The sequence below is a fragment of the Chrysemys picta genome, chromosome 5 (genome assembly GCF_011386835.1).
Source record: "Chrysemys picta bellii isolate R12L10 chromosome 5, ASM1138683v2, whole genome shotgun sequence".
Classification (NCBI taxonomy): Eukaryota; Metazoa; Chordata; order Testudines; family Emydidae; genus Chrysemys; species Chrysemys picta.
This window is the reverse complement of record NC_088795.1, coordinates 124268449-124290310: the sequence shown is the minus strand read 5'-3', so window position 1 is coordinate 124290310 and position 21862 is coordinate 124268449. Positions and strand designations below refer to the sequence as shown.

Here is a 21862-nt window from a genome sequence, read left to right as displayed (position 1 = left end):
GAAGTTTTGTAAAAGTTTTCACAATTTAAGAGAGAAAATATTGTGAAACAAAGATGAGATATTTGGCCCAATTCTACTAACATGAGGCCTTTGGACTGTCTCACTTTATTATTACTCACATGCCTTAAATACTGGAATGAGATACACATTTCATTTTTCATAGCCTTTAATTCTAGTAGACTGAGGTGGAATAAGCTGAATTCATTTAGTCTTTTTGTTTGTTTGTTTGTTTTTTAGTCTGCTCCCCTTGAATGGGTTTGTTCCTCGACAAGTTCCTCAGTACGTTTTTTAATTGTCGATTATTAGGATTATTAACAGAATATTGCTATCTCTTATTAAATAATTTAAAAACATTCCTCTGAGTCATCCAGCATTAGCTGCAGTTTGTCTTGATTGGCATTGGTCAGTATGTTATTTTTCAGTTAGTTTATTACTACTGTACATGTTCCTAGAGGACTTAAAATGGACAGACATTTATAAGTAAAAAGATAAACATTAGAACTGCCATGCAAGTTCATGCCATTCAGCATAAGGATAGTCCCACAGGTATTTACAAACTGAATGGCAGCAATTATTGTTCATCTTCTAAAACAGTGGTTCTTAACCTTTACTGCAGCCTGCACCCCTTTGGGTCTCAAAAATATGTTCTCACACCCCTTATCAAAAATCGTTCAAGTAGGTCAATTCTTTAAACCTAGATATGTCATAACTATAGAATGAAAGAGATAGAATTATATATTTATTTTAATTTTGCAGTTAAAATGTAATGCAGTAATCGTTAAAAAATGTATAATGTTAATAAATACGTAGGTTTGATGAAACAAAGTAATTGTACTTGTGTGCCTGTGCTTAATTTGTGTTTTCGATGATTTACCTTATAAAAAAATCTGGCATGTCTTGCACCTCCAGAAAGGGCATCTCACACCCCACGGGAGTGCGTGCACCCCAGGTTAAGCCCACTGTTCTAAAACATGAACACAATGTAGTAGAATGTCTGGAAAAGTGGTTCATTATCGATGAGCCTGAAGAAGAGCAGTTATCCAAGTTATAGTCAATAGGCACTCCTCTGGCACCAGATGGTATGGGATTTCACATGCTACCCCACCTTCTGGCAGGGAAAAATAGAAACTTTTGAGGGGATTTAGAGGAACCACTTGTAATAAAATTTTAGGATAAAGTTTACAGCAGGCTAGAGAAGGTGCAATGGGTGCTTTAAGTGAGGAAGTTACACCTTTAAATCCTAGTGCACTGATGGGAGGACAAACTTTTGAGGATTTTACTGCACTGACAACCAACAACAAATATAAACAGATATAGACAGAAAGACAGACACACCCACCCCTACCTTCCTTGAAATGGCAGGGAAAAAAGCATTAAATGTAAACTTGTCCAGTAGTATGTAATCAGAATTGTGAGAGAAACTGGACTGCAGAGAACTGGAGAATCCTGAACATTTTTAAATGGACCGAGTGATAACGTAATATTCAGTATGGTGGAACCAATGTCTCCAGTTCTTTCTCTCTCTCTCTCATTGTTATGACTAGTAGAATTCTAAGGGACCTTTAATAAATGATTTAGTCCAGCAGATCTCAAACGGTGGGTCACAACCCCATTTTAATGGGTTCGCCAGGGCTGGCTTAGACTTGCTGGGGTCCAGGGCAAAGCCGAAGCCCGAGCCCCACCACCCAAGGCCGAAGCCTGAGGGTTTCAGCCCTGCACATTGGAACTCAAGTTATAGGTCCCCTGCCTGGGGCTGAAGCCCTTGGGCTTCAACTTCCCCCACCCACCCCCAGGTCAGTGGGGGGCGGGCTCAGGCTTTGGTCCCCTGTCCTGGGGTCATGTAGTAATTTTTATTGTCAGAAGGGGGTCGCAGTGCAATGAAGTTTGAGAATCCCTGATTTAGTCCATTGCTTTACTCCCCCACTCCTATATTATGGCCAAGTTGACCTAATTATTCCCAAACCAGCATTGACAGAGCACTAGCTAATCTATGCTTCAAATCTCAAATGATGGTAATTCTACAACCTTTATAGGTAACTTGTTCTATTGCTCAGCTGTTCTCGTAGCTAATTTTTCCCTATTTTAACCAAAATTTTCCCTGCTATAGGTTAATTCTGTTACTTGTTCTTATCTCACTGATTATTTTTGAAAGGAAGCTTAGTGGCTAATGAAAAAGAAAAGGAAATGAAAACAAAACTATTTAAAGAAACAAAAATCTATATCTTAACATTGTGAGCCAGCTCTTAGGTTAAAAGTTCACAGACATCTGGTATGACATTATGCAACATATACTGTATAATGTGTACAGCATCTCAATGCCAGGTAAGCAAGCTTAACAGAAAGTCATCCTGATAAGTATATCTTAAACTAATGCTTTGTTATCAAACAGAGGATTAAGGGTTCAAAATGGTTTATGACTAAAATAATCCAGTACAAGAGTATTTTCAAGTTAAATAATTTAATAGTAAAAACATACCAACATTTTAAAATTTGTGTAAGACTCTAACCAATAATGAAACCTCAGGATCCAGAGTGAAGATTAAACTAAAGTACTGAAAATGCAATTCGCTTAACTGACTGGTCTCCCCAATCCTCCATGTGTGCAAAAATTGTCATTCTACCCTAAGAACTTGTCTACATGACACTAGCAAAGCGCACTAGAGGGCTATGATTTTTAAAGCACTCTAACATGCGGGGCTTTAACTCCTCTGTATAGATCCTTGCTGGTGCACTCTAAAATATACCTCATTCAGGACTATGTTAAATGCCTTTTAGGTATCTTTTAGAGCATACCATCAGGGTCTACATAGGGCAGTTAGAGTGCAGCCCATTAGTGTGCTTTACAAATCTCACCTCTCTGGCATCCTTTGTCAGGCTGCATAGACAAGCCCTAAGTTTACAGGCATTCAGCGGAAGAATTTATTGTATAGTAGCTGCATTTCATGCTACATCAACTACCCTACACAATGCTGCATAGCTGGGTGAATTGATCCCCAGAGATTTTGATCTCTCTGCCAGTCCAGATATCCAAGGCTACACTTACCGGCAAGTTCGACGGCTGGAAATCGAACTTCTGGGTTCGACTTATCGCGTCTAGTCTGGACGCGATAAGTTGAACCCGGAAGTGCTCGCCGTCGACTGCGGTACTCCAGCTCGCCGAGAGGAGTACCGCGGAGTCGACGGGGGAGCCTGCCTGCCGAGTGTGGACCAAGGTAAGTTTGAACTAATTCGAACTAAGGTACTTCGAACTTCAGCTACGTTATTCACGTAGCTGAAGTTGCGTACCTTAGTTCGAATTAGGGGGGGTAGTGTAGACCAAGCCCAACTGCATCTCATCCTAACTAGCAACAGTTGCTAGAAAGAACAAGATTTTTATTCACTAAAGAAATACAGTATGCTAACAAGCATGGCACCTTGTAGATGTATCTTCCTTAGATTTTAAGACTTATCTCTCTACAGTCCAGACTTTAGGCCTACCCGTATTCAAGGAAACTTTGTATCTGGCTGATACAATTTTTCCAGGAATATCAACTGGTGGTGATGCCTGTTTTCATCTCACTGTCTGTTCTGGGAGCAGCCAGACTGATTTTTAATCTGGGATTGGCAAAGGCCATTTCTCAGAGAGTCTTTGGTTTTCCAGCCAGACTAGATTTATTTTTTTGTATGAGTTTTCCTCCTGCTACTGCAGACTCTGAATGGTGTTTAATATGATGAGCAGTCACTTTCTCATAGTCTTGCTGACTTTTGATGCTAAGATTAATTTATTTAGTTAGTTAGTTAGTCGTGACATTTATAGGCACATTACTCTGCTTAACAGGAGCAATGAGCCAGAGTGATTTCTGGAGGAGAAATTTACACATGCAGGGTGTGAGGTTCCTTATTTTCTAACTATTCTAGTTATAGTAATACCCCGATGCAAACTTTAAAAAACCATAACCTTTATTAAAATGCAGTAATTGTAGCCTTGCTTCCTTTACTCCAGAGAAATTGCTGTCTTATTAAATAAAGAATATCCATTAGGGAGCATTCATCTTGTTTATTTCATATGTGCTACTGTGGTAAACTGATTTAAGTGGAAAAGCTTGCTCCACCCAGCAGTCTGAGCAGAAAAATTAAGGGCCAAGAGGTAACATGCCATTTTTCTGATTCCATCCAGTTGCATACAGTAAACACATTCTAGAAATAGGTGTGTACCTCACTCACTTTTTGTTACACTGTACTATGCCAATAGATTCCATGGCAGGTCCCGTTGGTTCTAGTATGTATCACTAAGGAAACTAAATGATTACTACTGAAAATCAGTTTTTCATGGATCCATATGATAAAGCTGTTACTTATGCAGGGAGGTAAAATATTTGCATCTAAAGAATTTATTTATAAAAGATGAGTTTACAGTACCTAGTCTGGTTTGGAAGATGTGATGTTCTAAACCCCTTCACTTCTGCATTTCCTTCTGGGGGATGTCTGACCAGCTGCTCTCAGTTCCTAGTCTGCATAATTAGCTGCTCTGACTTTTCTCCTTTTGGCACTTGTTGCTTTATTAATGCCACTCCTTGTTAATTCCTTTGTGATCTTACTGCCTTTTTTGGTTCTTTCTTTGAAAGAATGTGCTCATAAAAATCAGCTGCAAGCAGGTGTGAACAAATAAACACTTTGCTATGTGACTTTACCAAAACTTTCAATAAAATATTATTCCTAGATCAAATCGATGTAAAAGTTATAAATACTTACCACACGATGGCTAATCTTGGGATGGTAAACATTAATGCTGGTTCATAGTCATCAATCATATCTTGAGTGAGGTATCCAAGCTTTAAAGCTCTAGGTAAATAAAATACTTGTAAATCATTCTTCAGAATGTTCTCAGCTTATTAGCTGTTCATAAATAAATTTGAATAATTAAATAGGAAAAACTATGAAAAAATTAATGTTGTGATATAAGCCAGGCAAACTGAGGAAGAAAATTCATATTTAAAGCTCACTCTACATTAACTCTGCCTCTTTTGACTATTGTCAATCCCACTCCACCTAACAGAAACCAAATGGCTCAGTGATCTGCACTCCCAACTCCAAGGTGAAAAATTTGCAAAGAGTAGGAAGAAGCCCTGTATATATTTAATGAACTTCCCCTGGTGACAGATGTGGTGCCATGATTTACTGTCAAAGGCAGTGTTGGAGAGAGTCCATCTCAGTCTCTCTGTTGAGCCTCAGCTGTAGAAGGATGGACAAGCCATTCTTGAGGAGTTGTTGGTGATGAGCCATACCTGAGGAGATGCTGTCCCCTTGTGGACTAGGGGACACAGGATACACCTGGTTCCTTGTGACCAGCCCCCACCACCACCAAAGAAAGAAGATGTGGAAAACCACCCCAGGGACGAAACATAGCCACATTCAAACAGACCTCTAAGTCCCTGCTCAGAATTCCCATGTCTCTCATCCTTTCCTTCTCCTAAGCCCATGTTTCCACCAGGCAGCCATTGTCTCCATTTTTCTTTGACCGAGACAATTTGACTACACAGCAAAAGAATGTCAGAAGTGCAAGTGTGTTTGCATGCATATTAAAATACCACATTGAGGGAGGTAAAATCATTGTTATCGAATGACACAGGATTCACAAAATTGTTTTGGTATAATCCATAACCCCATGTATATACATGCACAAAGCACACCTCTTGATTTTAGAATAGTGGGAGGCTGAATCCATTGTCATTAAAAAAAAAGTACAATTTAAGACTTCCCAATGCAGTCAAAAGCAAAACCAGTTTTCATGGACACTCTCCTCCCCCAGGACTATCTTTTGACAAATTTCAACTTTGTACTCCAAACCACTGAGTCTTTAGAGCTGTCCAAATAAGAGTCACAAGATTTTTTTCTAATAATGGGAGAAGTATGTGCCCTCATTCTCAAAACAAAATAAAAAAATACCCTAAACATTTTTTGCGCAAATCTCCTTTCCCTACCACATCACACCAAACCCCAGAATCAAACAAAAAAAACCCTATATGCCTCTGATTCAGAAAATTCAACTCAAAAGGTACACGATAAAATGGTCTCTAGAATGGAAATGCTTAGTCAGCCTTAACTGTATATATCATAACCATGCACTCCAAGTACAATACAGTGATTTTTTTTATGTTAGGCCAAAACATTTCTGCAAATAGCTAATGTGTTTTGATTTTTTACTTGAACAATCACCAGGAAAATGAAATGTTGCTTCCTAAAGATTACAGGTATGAAATTTGCATAATATGCCAGATCACAAGTAAATACAGCAAAGAAAAGTGTATTCATATTTCTGAAAAGTGCTTACCTCTCTACTGTTTCACAAAAAAGCACGATTACCTCTTGCTGTACATAATACTCTTTTGGAGACTTTACAGGTACCATGGCTGATACATAACTACAAAGATTTTAAAAAGAGGTATATTTTAATTACTTTTCAATCCCTTCAAAGATTTTTAAAAGGAGTATATTTTAATTACTTTTCTCAACCCCTTCACAATCAGATATAACATAATGGAAAAGAAATGCAGGTCAAATTATCTTAATAATGAACTCTGATGGTTTTCAATAAATTTTGACAATTTTCATTAAGAGAACTTTACAATTTTAGTGGAAATAAAAAGAATTTCAATTGCTTTATTTATTACTGAAGCATAGACTTCTGCAGTAATTTCATAAGTACTATTACAAATATTCAACAATAAAATCTTCATCCAATTTTTTTTTTGCTTTCTCTAGATTGAAGAATCGTTTACTCTGCATTTTCTGAAAGCACAGTAATTGAATAAAATTAAGAATTTTATCTAATGCTATACCAAATGAAATTACATTAACAAAACATAGCTGATCAACAGGCTGTGGAATTTAAGGGGCTCTAACGTTGGCATAATAAAGTCTAGTGTATGTGTGAAATTATGTACAATTACTGAAAAATACGTGCTTATGTGCCGATAAGCAGTACTTGCATGCAATATTTGTGCACAAGTCACTGGTCCTTTACTGGAACTGCACACTGAAACAGACTCATGGTCCATCTAGTCCAGTATCCTGTCTCTGATAAACCTAGAGATTGACTTTAACTCTGAAACCTGAGGTTTAATATCTCTTCCTAAATTTATGTCAGCATTCACTATTATACTGGATATTCTTGTTTTAGATGTAAATCTCCAATCCCTTTTTGATTCTTGCTTTGTTTTTGGCAATGGATTCCAGAGTTTAGTTGTGCCTTGTGTGAAAAGCATTTCCTTTTGTCTGTCTTGAATTTGCCACCTTTTAATGTAATCAAATATCTCCTTTCTCTTGAGTTATGAGACAGGGAGAAAGAAGCTACTGCTCTGCTCTCTCTATTCATTATTGTATACACGTTTATCATGTGCCCTCTTATTTGTCTTTCTCCTGACAACATTATTAATAGGGAAGATTTACAGCTTCCATTTGTGCCTTTGAAAATCTCTCCCAAATATCATACCAGTATGCTAATGTAGAGATTACACTGTACTTGAAGATTGCAAATTCTGATTGCTAAGTGGCTATTGATTTTTTTAAATCTGAATAGAAGGGGAAAGGATGTGACAGTGTTATAAATAGGTATAAACTGCTAAAGAAATTCAAAATCTGTGACAAGGGAGAAAAAGAAGGATTCTTCTGCAAGAAAGTGTAGTTGTTCAGGATACATATATTTTTGAATCTGTTACCTTAACTCAAATTCAGCAAAAAGGACATCAAAATGTTTAAGCGACTCTTTCATTTTTTCTGTGTAAAGATTCAAATCCCTTAAGGCCTGGTCGCGAATAATGTTCCTAACTTCCTCCAGGCTGCGGGTCAGATCCTTGGCCAATGGTCTCATAGCCATGCTCTCAATTTCACGATTCATAATAATAGAACCAGCAGCCAAGCACTGTAGAAATAACATTTTAAAAAATAGATTAAAAAGTTGTACTTTATCCAAGAAAATGTTATAGCGCAGGATAGTCCTACTAGGGAAGTGGTCTTAGCCTCACCTGTGACTCTCAAGTGATGGGTTTGAGGCCAGGTCCCTACAGGTCTTGTGGTCCTCAGATAAAAGGCCAGCTCAGTTTGGGAGAACTAAAGGTAGCTGGAAGGCTCCTGCAAAAGGCCCAGGATCATGGGGAAGGACCTACAAGGGGGGTTGTCCATGTGGGCAGGGGCAGAAGCCTTAAGAGGAAAAGGCTTCAGAAGAGGCCAGGCAACAAGAGCTAATGTTCTGGTTTTGATTTGTGTTGGATTGTTTGGTTTAAAAAATAAGCCCATCCCTGGAGTAAGGAACTGAATTTCTGCTACTGTTGGGACCTTTATTTCATACACTGGCCAGTGCATGCTCACCAGCTCACAGAGATCTTATAGGCATACTTTGTATCTTTTAAGAAGCCTTAAGAACATAAGAACAGCCATACTGGGTCAGACCTAAGGTCCATCTAGCCCAGTATCCTGTCTACCGACAGTGGCCAATGCCAGGTGCCCCAGAGGGAATGAACAGAACAGGTAATCATCAAGCGATCCATCCCGTCATCCATTCCCAGCTTCTGACAAACAGAGACTAGGGACACTATCCCTGTCCATCCTAGCTAATAGCCATTGATGGACCTATCCTCCATGAACTTAGCTAGTTCTTTTTTGAACCCTGTTATAGTCTTGGCCTTCACAACATCCTCCGGCAAGGAGTTCCACAGATTGACTGTGCATTGGGTGAAGAAATATTTCCTTTTGTTTGCTTTAAACCTGCTGCCTATTAATTTCATTTGGTGGCCCCTAGTTCTTGTGTTATGAGAAGGAGTAAATAACACTTCCTTATTTACTTTCAACACACCAGTCATGATTTTATAGACCTCTATCATATCCCCCCCCTTAGTCCTCTCTTTTACAAGCTGAAAAGTCCAAGTCTTATTAATCTCTCCTCATAAGGCAGCCATTCCATCCCCCTAGTTATTTTTGTTGCCCTTTTCTGAATCTTTTCCAATTCCAATATATCTTTTTTGACATGGGGCAACCACATCTGCACACAGTATTCAAGATGTGGGCGTACCCAAGGATTTATATAGAGGCAATATGACATTTTCTGTCTTATTATCTCTCTCTTTCTTAATGATTCCCAACATTCTGTTCGTTTTTTTGATTGCAAAAGCCTTACTATATAATATAACAGAAGATATAGAATATTTTCCATGGCTGGACAGGTCCCTTGATTTGGAAAACTATGTATGTTGAAGTCCGGGCTGGCTCCAGGCACCAGCCCAGCAAGCAGGTGCTTGGGGTGGCCAAGGGGAAGGGACGGCACGTCGGGCTGTTCGGCGGCAATTCGGAGGCGGGTCACTCTCAGAGGGAAGCACCTGCCGCCAAATTCACGCCGAAGAAGAAAGTGGCACGATGGAGCTGCCACTGGAGTGCCGCCAATCGCAAGTGCGATCGTGGCTTTTTTTTTCCCCCCGCCGCTTGGGGCAGCAAAAACCCTGGAGCCGGTCCTGGTTGAAGTAAATCATACTTGCTGCATTTAATAGAAATATATTTTGAAAATTAAAAAAACAAAGGGTATTTTATTCTTGAGGCTTTTATTTTTCTTTTTTTCAATCCCTGTTCTTGGGTCTCTTTCTTGACTGCCAAATAGCAGCAGATGGAAGGCATTTTTCCAGCTCTGTAGGAGGACCTGTAATCCTAGACCTTGCTCAGCAGTTTGATGTACTGATTTGTGATACAAGGGCACTCCCAAGATCTCTTGTTCTTGTTCTCTAGGTAGTCCAAAGCAATAATTACAGTAAAGCAGAGACAAGTCAAGTCTGAGATGTTGATGGCTACAATTCTCAGTTTGAATAAGATTCAAAATGAGGATGCTGACAAGAATACAATGTACATGCTAATCTCACTGTGGTTTATACAAATACATTCAGTCTCCTGTACTATGTACATTTACGGAAGATCATGGATCCTAGTTCTGTTTACAATTAAATGAGTCATCAGAACCTTATCATGGTATAGAACACTTTCTGAAACCAGCAACTCCGTTCAGCACAGAGCCAGTGAAAGCCTGATTCAGAAGGGCCAAAAATACCAATCAGTTATGTAACACGTGCAAAGAAAAACATTTAGAATGTGGTTCAACTCCTTTTCTCTCCCAATGTATTGTCTATTTCAATGCTTTCTCAAGCATTTTCTACCCCAGATGCAAAAAACCCAGCAATCGTTTCTGGCTGTAATTATAGTGGTAATTTACAGTGGGATTGTGGGATTCATTAGGATAATGTCAAGAAACTGTAGTTGGTTTTGCAAAAGGCCCAGAGAGGAGGCAGAAGTGTTGCAATGCTGGGTATTGCCATGAGGGAGCCTTCAGGGGTGGTTAGTTTGTCTACACATGCTCCACATCCCCCGACATCAGTAAGGGACATGTACATTGATATATATCTATTGACTCTGAGCACTGGACCCTGAGACTTTCCTACAGTCCAGAATAGCCCAAGCCTATTAAATGTCAGAGCATACTGCAAGACACCTATGTACGCAGGCTTCTGTAGAGGTGGGGAAAGCAGATGAGTCAGAGAAGGGAGTTTATTGTTCTGCAGGCAATCTAATTTTTGTTCAAAATTCATGGCAAGGGCGTTTAGAATCTTGGATAGGTGCTCTTTTATTTTGTATGCATCTCTAATAATTCAGTCATTAGTGCTGTTAATACAATGCAAATGAAGGATATAGAATAGAAAGCCCTAAAAGAATACTTTTAGTTCCAGGAATGAGATAAATTTGGCTCATGATAAAGGATACTACGCTGACATGAAAACCTGTGGATATCTATAGAATTTCCACACCCTACATGGGATAGTCCTTCATGGCAAATACAGCTCCCAATATAAATTGACCCAATATACAGGAAATATGTATCAAATGCTAATACATTAAGGGTATCTATGCATTATTTAAATTAAGACAAATTGATATTAACAGTTATTAAAATAAATATTTCACAAGCACAACAGATATCAAACCCACAACAAAACAATACTTTTAGACTATACATTAACAACTGATTAGACTAATTTTCAAAGTAAATGTTTGAATACTGATCTACAAGTTTATATGCTTTTTTGTGAGAAATTATGCCCACACATTTCAAATACAAGTCCTCAAATATACTTTACAAGCAGCATGCAATAAGCCAATCTTCCTTTAAAACAAAGTAACAGAAACAACAGTGACCTACCTCTGCGCCAAACCAAAGCTGCCCTGCAAGGTTGTCATGGCGTATTTCTTCTGGAAATTTAACACAGAAGTCCCGGTTGGCCCGTTCATGTGGAATGCATTCATCCATGATTTGATTTACGATGTTTAAAACATTATCCTGGAATGAAAACGGATGGATAGGATGCATGCAGTCATAAGATATATTTTTAAGAAAGTAACTGAAACCAAAGAAGTCCCATGATATTTTCTCCAACATTTATAGAACTAAGAGGACATCACCTAAAAATAACATTTGACATTTTACATGTTATCATGAATAAAATGGATTGGAGGGGGAGAGAGAACACATCCACTATTTTTTCAGGTTGCTTACTGCAGGCATTTAGCAGCACTTTGTATATAGTCAGTTGCACTGCGTCCCCATGTAACAAGTCAGTTTGTAAAGTGAGCTTCCTTTTGTTTATGTGGGGTCTTTTACAAATTAAAAAAAGAGAGAACAAATTAAAAGAAAAATCTGATTGTAAAGCCACGAAAATTGGCAGGGGGACTACAGGAAACGTATCGTTCTTAAAAAAAAATTCACTAGATCCTAGATGTATTCATTTATTTACACTTTAGATTTATAAAACCACAAGACACCCCTAAATAAATGCTCTAGGCACCTCTGACAAATTCTTATTGTATTTCTAAATCAAAAAAGAAACAGCAACCCCATTATATAGAATTCCACTAAATAACCAGGAAGCACAAATAAATCAGATTCCCCACTTTTAACTTTGACTATCACCCCTAACAATATATGATTCAATTCTCCTAAAATATGCCTCTCAGAGTACTGTAAAGGTAATCAGAATATAAGAGCTGGGCTTTCTTGAAAGGGAATGAGAGGGGATTGCTCTGGCAGTCTAAAGCAGGTGGTTTGCACTCCCAAGTGTCCAGAAGGCACAGAGCTGGAGTACCTGGCTGCTATTCCTCCCTCCCTTGCAGTCCCCTTGAGGACCGTAGGCAGCCAGTGCATGTTAGAGAAGGCTAGAGGCTGCTCTAACGTGGGCTGAGGCAAGAGAATCGGGGAGCCATAACCAGCTCCCTGATATGCAGTAAATAATCTGGCCCATATTCTGTATTCATTTATCTGAAAATAGTTTACAAAGCCTTCGGGAGTGTTGTATGGAACTGTTTCAATGTAAAAAAGGTAGATTTGGAATGAAAAAGGACAAGAGTGCCCTTATTAAAGATGTTTTGTTTGTGTCTCGTATCTTCTCTAGTTAATGTAGTCCTTTTCTTCATACCTAAAATGTTTTTCAAACAAATAAATAGAATCTGTCACTTAGAGAAATATGTTTAGAAGGCAGAATGCTTTTAAGTCTACAATTTGTTTCTCTTTTGCTTTTCTTTATGTTTTTTTTTTTACAAAAGAAAAAGCAAACAAGATGTTTAAAGAAAACTCTCCTCTGTACCCTCCCTTGGGGATGAACATCTCTCTGATTCAAACGCAGATTCACATTTCCTACAATTCTAATGCAGGCTGCTATAATTGTTGTTACCATGGAGCCAGGGCCGACTCTAGTTTTTTTGCCGCCCCAAGCAAAAACAAAACAAAAAACAAAACAACCCCCCCCCCTCTCCGAGAGCACAACTGCTGCCCCCGGAATGCCGTCCCTGCAATTGTGCCACCCCAAGCACGTGCTTGGTTTGCTGGTGCCTAGAGCCGGCACTGCATGGAGCATTGTCACCTCAGCACATAACCAATAGATACAGCAGTCTCCATTTAAAAAGTCAACATTTACCAACACTTACTACGCACTGGTATCTGAGACACTGCAGATATTTTTAATTTCAAATACCCCGCAATGATTAAAATCATATGAGGCCATTGTAAATGAAGCAAAGATGTCTTGCTGCATACTAACAAAGATGTACATCACTACATTTGAAACACATATGTGATAGAGTAATATTCAGTTGTATGTTCTAGAAGAGTGGGGCAGTAAATCAAATACTCCGAATAATCAAAAACTAACTCAAAAAACTTGCTTTTGAACTATGATTCATAAACCACTATTGACTCAGGGGATCTAATTAGTGCAGCAAAATATTTTGCAAGTAGCCATAATAAGAAGAGAAACTCCTGAACGTTGTCCTCACCCAAAATTACAGAGAGCAGAATGTCTGAGCACATTACATACCCAGGAATATTAAAAGGTACAAAGTCATGAAGCAAACTAGAGACTTAAAATCAATGCACTATTGTACTTTGGGATCAGGTGAATTGCCTGAAGCTCCCGTATTATCACCGGTGCAATTTGAGTTAGCACATCAGGTTAAAAACTCCTGACTTCTGGTATCAAAGAATTAATATAAGCCTCTGAAGATCTTTTAACACTGGAGAGAGAGGGTGGGAAAATGTAATCTTAATAACTGAATTCTGTAAAAGCTGCAGGCAATACAGAGAATTATTATAGCAGGGGGCTCAGATAGAAATGAATTACAAAATTTCAAATTTGGTAACATAAAAGTTTGTATAATACTATGCTAATTTAGGACAGGCAATGATATTCTACTTTAAATTTATTTCCTCACTAACTTGAATGTGTACTAACGTCATAATTTTCCATTCGCTTTCACTATACAATGATAGTATATACTGTGCTTTAAAGCATGTCCAAGTTTTCCAATAGAATTTTATTTCTATTTTACAGCAAGTTAAAGAAAGGTTCTCTTTAGGGCTATCAAGCAATTAATTAATTGCAATTAATCACACTGTTAATAATAGAATACCATTTATTTAAATTTTTTTAGATGTTTTCTACATTTTCAAATATATTGATTTCAATTATAACACAGAATACAAAGTGTACAGTGCTCACTTTATATTTATTTTATTACAAATATTTCCACTGTAAAAAAACAGAAGAAATTGCATTTTTCTATTGTCTAATACAATAGTTCTAAACCTGGGGTGCACACACCCCCTGGGGGTGCGAGATTCCCTTTCTGGGGGTGCGAGACATGCCAGATTTTTGTAGAAGGTAAATCATCAAAAACACAACTTAAACACAGGCACATAAGTACAATTACTTTGTTTCATCAAACCTATGTATTTATTAACAGTATATATTTTTAACTATTACTGTAATATACAAAAACATGTCTAGGTTTAAGAGGTGCGAGAACATATTTTTTAGGTTTAAGGGGTGCGAGAACATATTTTGATTTTTGATAAGGGGTGCGAGAACATATTTTGAGAATTAAAGGGCTGCAGGCTGCAGTAAAGGTTAAGAATCACTGGTGTAATACAATCTCTTTATTATGAAAGTTGAACTTACAAATGTAGAATTATGTACAAAAAAACCTGCATTCAAAAATAAAACAATGTAAAACTTTAGAGTCCACTCAGTCCTATTTCTTGTTCAGCCAATCGCTCAGACAAACAAGTTTGTTTACTTTTGCAGAAGATAATGCTGCCTGTTTCTTGTTCACAATGTCATCTGAAAGTGAGAACAGGTGTTCTCATGGCACTATTGTAGCTGGCATAGCAAGATATTTACATGCCAGATGCGCTAAAGATTCATATGTTCCTTCAAGCTTCAACCACTATTCCAGAGGACATGCGTCCATGCTAATGACGGGTTTTGCTTGATAACGATCCAAAGCAGAACGGACTGATAATGTTCATTTTCATCATCTGAGTCAGATGCCACCAGCAGAAGGTTGATTTTCTTTTTTGGTGGTTTGGCTTCTGTGGTTTCCACATCTGAGTGTTGGTCTTTTAACACTTCTGAAAGCATGCTCCACACCTCATCCCTCTCAGAGTTTGGAAGTCACTTAAACCTTGGGTTGAGTGCTGTAGCTATCTTTAGAAATGTTACATTGGTACATTCTGTGCATTTTGTCAAATCTGCAGCGAAAGTGTTCTTAAAATGAACATGTGCTGAGTCATCATCAGAGACTACTATAACATGAAATATATGAATTATAGAATCATAGAATTTCAGGGTTGGAAGGGACCTCAGGAGGTCATCTAGTCCAACCCCCTGCTCAAAGCAGGGCCAATCCCCCACTAAATCATCCCAGCCAGGGCTTTGTCAAGCCTGACCTTAAAAACCTCTAAGGAAGGAGATTCCACCACCTCCCTAGGTAACCCATTCCAGTGCTTCACCACCCTCCCAGTGAAAAAGTTTTTCCTAATATCCAAACTAAACCTCCCCCACTGCAACTTGAGACCATTATTCCTTGTTCTATCATCTGCTACCACTGAGAACAGTCTAGATCCATCCTCTTTGGAACCCCCTTTCAGGTAGTTGAAAGCAGCCATCAAATCCCCCCTCATTCTTCTCTTCTGCAGACTAAACAATCCAAGTTCCCTCAGCCTCTCCTCATAAGTCATGTGCTCCAGCCACCTAATCATTTTTGTTGCCCTCCACTGGACTCTTTCCAATTTTTCCCACATCCCTCTTGTAGTGTGGGCCCCAAAACGGGACACAGTACTCCAGATGAGGCTTCACCAATGTCGAATCGAGGGGAATGATCACGTCCCTCGATCTGCTGGCAAAGCCCCTACTTATACAGCCCCAAATGCCATTAGCCTTAATGGCAACAAGGGCACACTGTCGACTCATATCCAGCTTCTTGTCCACTGTAACCCCTAGGTCCTTTTCTGCAGAACTGCTGCCTAGCCACTTGGACCCTAGTCTGTAGCAGTGCATAGGATTCTTCTGTCCTAAGTGCAGGACTCTGCACTTGTCCTGGTTGAACCTCATCAGATTTCTTTTGGCCCAATCCTCTAATTTGTCTAGGTCCCTTTGTATGCTATCCCTACCCTCCAGCGTATCTACCACTCCTCCCAGTTTAGTGTCATCTGCAAACTTGCTGAGGGTGCAGTCCACGCCATCCTCCAGATCATTAATGAAGATATTAAACAAAACTGGCCCCAGGACCGACCCTTGGGGCACTCCGCTTGATACCGGCTGCCAACTAGACATGGAGCCATTGATCACTACCCATTGAGCCTGATGATCTAGCCAGCTTTCTATCCACCTTTCAGTCCATTCATCCAACCCATACTTCTTTAACTTGCTGGCAAGAATACTGTGGGAGACCATATCAAAAGCTTTGCTAAAGTCAAAGAATAACAAATCCACTGCTTTCCCCTCATCCACAGAGCCAGTTATCCCATCATAGAAGGCAATTAGGTTAGTCAAGCATGACTTGCCCTTGGTGAATCCATTTGACTGTTCCTGATCACTTTCCTCTCCAAGTGCTTCAGAATTGATTCCTTGAGGACCTGCTTCATGATTTTTCCAGGGACTGAGGTGAGGCTGATTGGCCTGTAGTTCCCTGGATCCTCCTCCTTCCCTTTTTTAAAGATGGGCACTACATTAGCCTTTTTCCAGTCATCCGGGACCTCCCCCGATCGCCATGAGTTTTCAAAGATAAAGGCCAATGGCTCTGCAATCACATCCGCCAACTCCTTTAGCACCCTCGGATGCAGAGCATCCGGCCGCATGGATTTGTGCTCATCCAGCTTTTCTAAATAGTCCTGAACTACATCTTTCTTCACAGAGGGCTGGTCACCTCCTCCCCATGCTGTGCTGCCCAGAGCAGCAGTCTGGGAGCTGACCTTGTTCGTGAAGACAGAGGCAAAAAAAGCATTGAGTACATTAGCTTTTTCCACATCCTCTGTCACTAGGTTGCCTCCCCCATTCAGTAAGGGGCCCACACTTTCTTTGACTTTCTTCTTGTTGCTAACATACCTGAAGAAACCCTTTTAGTTACTCTTAACATCCCTTCTTAGCTGCAACTCCAACTGTGATTTGGCCTTCCTGATTTCACTCCTGCATGCCTGAACAATATTTTTATACTCCTCCCTGGTCATTTGTCCAGTCTTCCACTGCTTGTAAGCTTCTTTTTTGTGTTTAAGATCAGCAAGGATTTCACTGTTAAGCCAAGCTGGTCGTCTGCCATATTTACTATTCTTTCTACACATCGGGATGGTTTGTTCCTGCAACCTCAATAAGGATTCTTTAAAATACAGATAGCTCTCCTGGACTCCTTTCCCCCTCATGTTATTCTCCCAGGGGATCCTGCCCATCAGTTCCCTGAGGGAGTCAAAGTCTGCTTTTCTGAAGTCCAAGGTCTGCATTCTGCTGCTCTCCTTTCTTCCTTGTGTCAGGATCCTGAATTCGACCATCTCCTGGTCACTGTCTCCCAGGTTCCCATCCACTTTTGCTTCCCCTACTAATTCTTCCCGGTTTGTAAGCAGCAGGTCAAGAAGAGCTCTGCCCCTAGTTGATTCCTCCAGCACTTGCACCAGGAAATTGTCCCCTACACTTTCCAAAAACTTCCTGGATTGTCTGTGCACCGCTGTATTGCTCTCCCAGCAGATATCAGGGTGATTGAAGTCTCCCATGAGAACCAGGGCCTGTGATCTAGTAACTTGTTTGTTGCCGGAAGAAAGCCTCATCCATCTCATCCCCCCTGGTCTGGTGGTCTATAGCAGACTCCCGCCACGACATCACCCTTATTGCTCACACTTCTAAACTTAATCCAGAGACTCTTAGGTTTTTCTGCAGTTTTATACCGGAGCTCTGAGCAGTCATACTGCTCTCTTACTTACAATGCAACTCCCCCACCTTTTCTGCCCTGCCTGTCCTTCTTGAACAGTTTATATCCATCCATGACAGTGCTTCCATCATGTGAGTTATCCCACCAAGTCTCTGTTATTCCAGTCACATCATAGTTCCTTGACTGTGCCAGGACTTCCAGTTCTCCCTGCTTGTTTCCCAGACTTCTTGCATTTGTGTATAGGCACTTAAGATAACTCACTAATTGTCCCGCTTTCTCAGTATGAGACAGGAGTCCGCCCCTCTTGCGCTCTCCTGCTCGTGCTTCCTCCCGGTATCCCATTTCCCCACTTACCTCAGGGCTTTGGTCTCCTTCCCCCGATGAATCTAGTTTAAAGCCCTCCTCACTAGGTTAGCCAGCCTGCTTGCGAAGATGCTCTTCCCTCTCTTTGTTAGGTGGAGCCCATCTCTGCCTAGCACTCCTCCTTCTTGGAACACCATCCCATGGTCAAAGAATCCAAAGCCTTCTCTCTGACACCACCTGTGTAGCCATTCATTGACTTCCACGATTCGACGGTCTCTACCCAGGCCTTTTCCTTACACAGGGAGGATAGACGACACCACCACTTGCACCTCAAACTCCTTTATCCTTCTTCCCAGAGCCACATAGTCTACAATGATCCGCTCAAGGTCTTCTTGGCAGTATCATTGGTGCCCACGTGGAGAATCAGGAAGAGGTAGCGATCCGAAGGCTTGATGAGTCTCGGCGGAGTCTCCATCACATCGTGAAACCTAGCTCCTGGCAAGCAGCAGACCTCTTGGTTTTCCCGGTCGGGGCGGCAGATAGATGACAGATTTTGGGATAGATATGGCAGAATCCGGGTAAAATAGAGACGGAGACATACAATTCTCCCCCAAGGAGTTCAGTCACAAATTTAATTAACGCATTTTTTTTTAAACGCGTGACATCAGCATGGAAGCACGTCCTCTGGAATGGTGGCCAAAGCATGAAGGGGCATAAAAATACCTTGCAATATCTTGCAATGTCGGCTACAAAACAGGCCATGCAAATGCCTGTTCTCACTTTCTGGTGACATAAATAAGAAGTGGGCAGCATTATCTGCCATAAACGTAAATAAACTTGTTTGTCTTAGCGATTGGCTAAACGAGAAGTAGGACCGAGTGGACTTGTAGGCACTAAAGTTTTGTATTGTTTTGTTTTCGAGTGTAGTTATATAACAAAACAAAAAAAATCTACATTTGTAAGTTATACTTTCACGATAAAAGAACAGGAGTGCTTGTGGCACCTTAGAGACTAATGAATTTATTTGAGCATAAGCTTTCATGGGCTACAGCCCACTTCATCGGATGCATAGAATGGAACATATAGTAAGGAGATATATATACACATACAGAGAACATGACCAACTCTAAGAGGCTAATTAATTAAGATGAGCAATTATCAGCAGGAGAAAAAAAACTTTTGTAGTTATAATCAAGTGATATACAGACTAAAACGGCTGCTACTCTGAAACCTTTCACGATAAAGAGATTGCACTACAGTACTTGTATGAGGTGAATTGAAAAATACTATTTCTTTTATCATTTTTACAATGCAAATATTTGTAATAAAAAATAATAATATAAAGTGAGGAGTGTACATCTTGCATTCTGTGTTGTAATTGAAATCAATATATTTGAAAATGTAGAAAAACATCCAAAAATATTTAATACATGTGATTAATCACAATTAATTTTTTTAATCATGATTTTTTTTTTTAGTTAATCCCATGAGTTAACTGTGAGTAATCAACAGCCCTAATTCTGTTCCTATTTGGCAGTCTTTTCTTAAGCAAGATTCCCATTGATGTCAAAGGAAGTTTTATGTGACATGAGAGTGACATACTGGGCCCACCACTGGGTTTTGTTGGTCTTCCCATTTTCATTGCATTTACAAAAGTGCTAGATTTTATCTTGATTGTATAGAAACCTAACTAATTTCAACAGTTAATTATTACAAGCATCTGTAGACTGAGTACATTCAATACATTTATCTTAACTCAAATGTCATTATGTTTAAAGGTATTAAATTATTCCAATAACTAATATAAACATTTTTAGAAAATGATCAGCAGCTTAGGCTGCAATCAACAAACATAGGTTGAATTTACATTTTTTCCACTGTCAGACATTTCTGTATATAGCATCTCTAGAAGCTGCTACCCTAAGAGCATGAGATAATTATTGAAACACTTCTCTCTCTTTGCACACCCCTAGCTTCTGTCATAGTACAAATCTACTGGCCTCACCACCTGAACATAAGATCCGGTGATTTGTTATTTGTGCTGCATCAGTAATTTAGACAATTAAAACTAACATAGTTTCTCATTGAAGATAAATCAACAAAATTAACACATAGTGAATTTCAACCTGCTCTCTGACACAGGAAACAAATTCATGCATTAATAGAACGTTTCAGATTCTGGACTGAGCCAGAACCAGGCAAGCTCTTTACACTTTCCTTTTACCAGGTGCTATCATATACTATAGCACTTGTATTCGGTATAAGTGTTAGTGAGCCTGTGATAGGGTGTATAAACCCCATACTAGACCTGAAGGGATTAAGAAGCAGTTCTGGCCTCGGTTAGAGGAGGAAGGGACTACCAGCTGAACCCAGCCAAGCTGAAGGTTCAGTTACCCCCGAAATTTTTTTTCTTTTTTTACACTTTACTATCTTAAGTTGGACTTTGAGACTGTGGAGAGGGGCGAATGGCAGGAAGCAGCCCAGGGAGACAGTCTTGAGGCACACCCTGATGCCTGACATTTCTTGCTTCTCATAGGGCCCTAGGTCAGAGCCCAAGGGAGTGGGAGAGGGCCTGGGCTCCCTACCATAGACCCTTGCCATATAGGGACAAAAACCTAATTTCTACCCCTCCCAGGAGTGAAAAGACTGTAAAGATGCTGAAAGCCTCATGGCAAGTATAAGCCCCTTACAGGGCCCAGGAGATAAACTCAGGGTCCTTCCCTGTCATAAGGACATGGGGCCCTCTACAGTTCACTGGACACTGCTCTCCTGAAAGGGGGGCTGAGCTAACTTGGTGACATGGCCGGAGACCCGAGTTGCAACCCACCAAAAAGCGGGCTGTCCCAGTACTGGGAAAGTTGCCAACGGGAGGCACCACAGACCGAGAGGGGGAAATTGAGAGAGGGGAAACTAACCACTAGGCAATACCACTGGCAAGCCTGGCCTCCCATCACAGAGTCATTCTGTAAAAAAGCCAACTGAAAAGGGAGAGCATCCTCTGAAACACTTGTGTATCACCCTTCCAGTCTCATTGGTACAGGGTATCGGATGCTGATTTTACCATTTCATGTGGCTTTCTCCTGAAGGAAGAATTTTATGTGGTAAATATATTATGACATATTATTTACCGTGGTATGCAGTTTCCTGACCTTTATGTAGCTTCCTCCATTAGAAATTATTCAAACAACATTTTGATTTAGTACTGTTTTTATAGTTATTTTAAATAAGCATGAGTCATTGGAAGCCTATTACAGAAACACTATGTATGAAGCATTTTTCTAGCTGATTTCTTTTCTTGTCTCTTCTGGGTTGTGTAACCTTATGATGCCGGAATCAGAATAACCAAATTAGGAAATTTGGAACACTTGCTTCACAATGATCTCAAATCTCAGCCACCCTGAAACTGGAAGAAGGCCAACTGATTTAGACAGACTATCCAATGCATTGTAAGCAAATTAGTCTTTTCTTTAATAGAGCTGCAAGAAACATTCAATTTAGTTAATTACAGTATTCTGCTTTGTAAGCAATAAGTGCATGGGTGCAGACACATGGTGGTGTTGTGGTTTCACTCTCATTTAAGCAACGAAAATCAATTAGTTGGAATTAAAGTAGTAAATCTTTCACTTGATCCATGTCTCTACAGTAGAGCTTCAGGGTTTTATTTGTTATCTTTTTATTCATTTGCATGCTAAGATGAAACTGGTTCCATTTAAGATCATCTAGTGTCTTTCTCCCAGTGCAATGGACAGCAGTTTCCAGACACTCTTGGAAACCACCTCAGGTTTCTCATTCCCTCCATGAGTTG

The 21862-nt window shown here is 39.8% G+C and overlaps 1 protein-coding gene across 9 annotated transcripts in view; it reads right to left on the bottom strand.

The window, feature by feature from the left end:
- The window catches only part of ZFYVE28 (zinc finger FYVE-type containing 28), a 284921-nt gene that overhangs the window by 76753 nt on the left and 186306 nt on the right, over nucleotides 1–21862 (bottom strand). For all 9 annotated transcript variants that reach the window (XR_010601593.1, XR_010601596.1, XR_010601591.1 and 6 more), the window contains exons 3-6: nucleotides 11210–11347; nucleotides 7698–7900; nucleotides 6311–6400; nucleotides 4732–4821 (exon numbers count right to left, since the gene is read on the bottom strand). Coding sequence is in view for 3 of the 9 variants with exons in the window: in XM_065597116.1 (XP_065453188.1) it covers nucleotides 4732–4821; nucleotides 6311–6400; nucleotides 7698–7900; nucleotides 11210–11347 (521 nt within the window). In the remaining 6 variants the exon portion in view is untranslated. The remainder of the gene's footprint in view (nucleotides 1–4731; nucleotides 4822–6310; nucleotides 6401–7697; nucleotides 7901–11209; nucleotides 11348–21862) is intronic.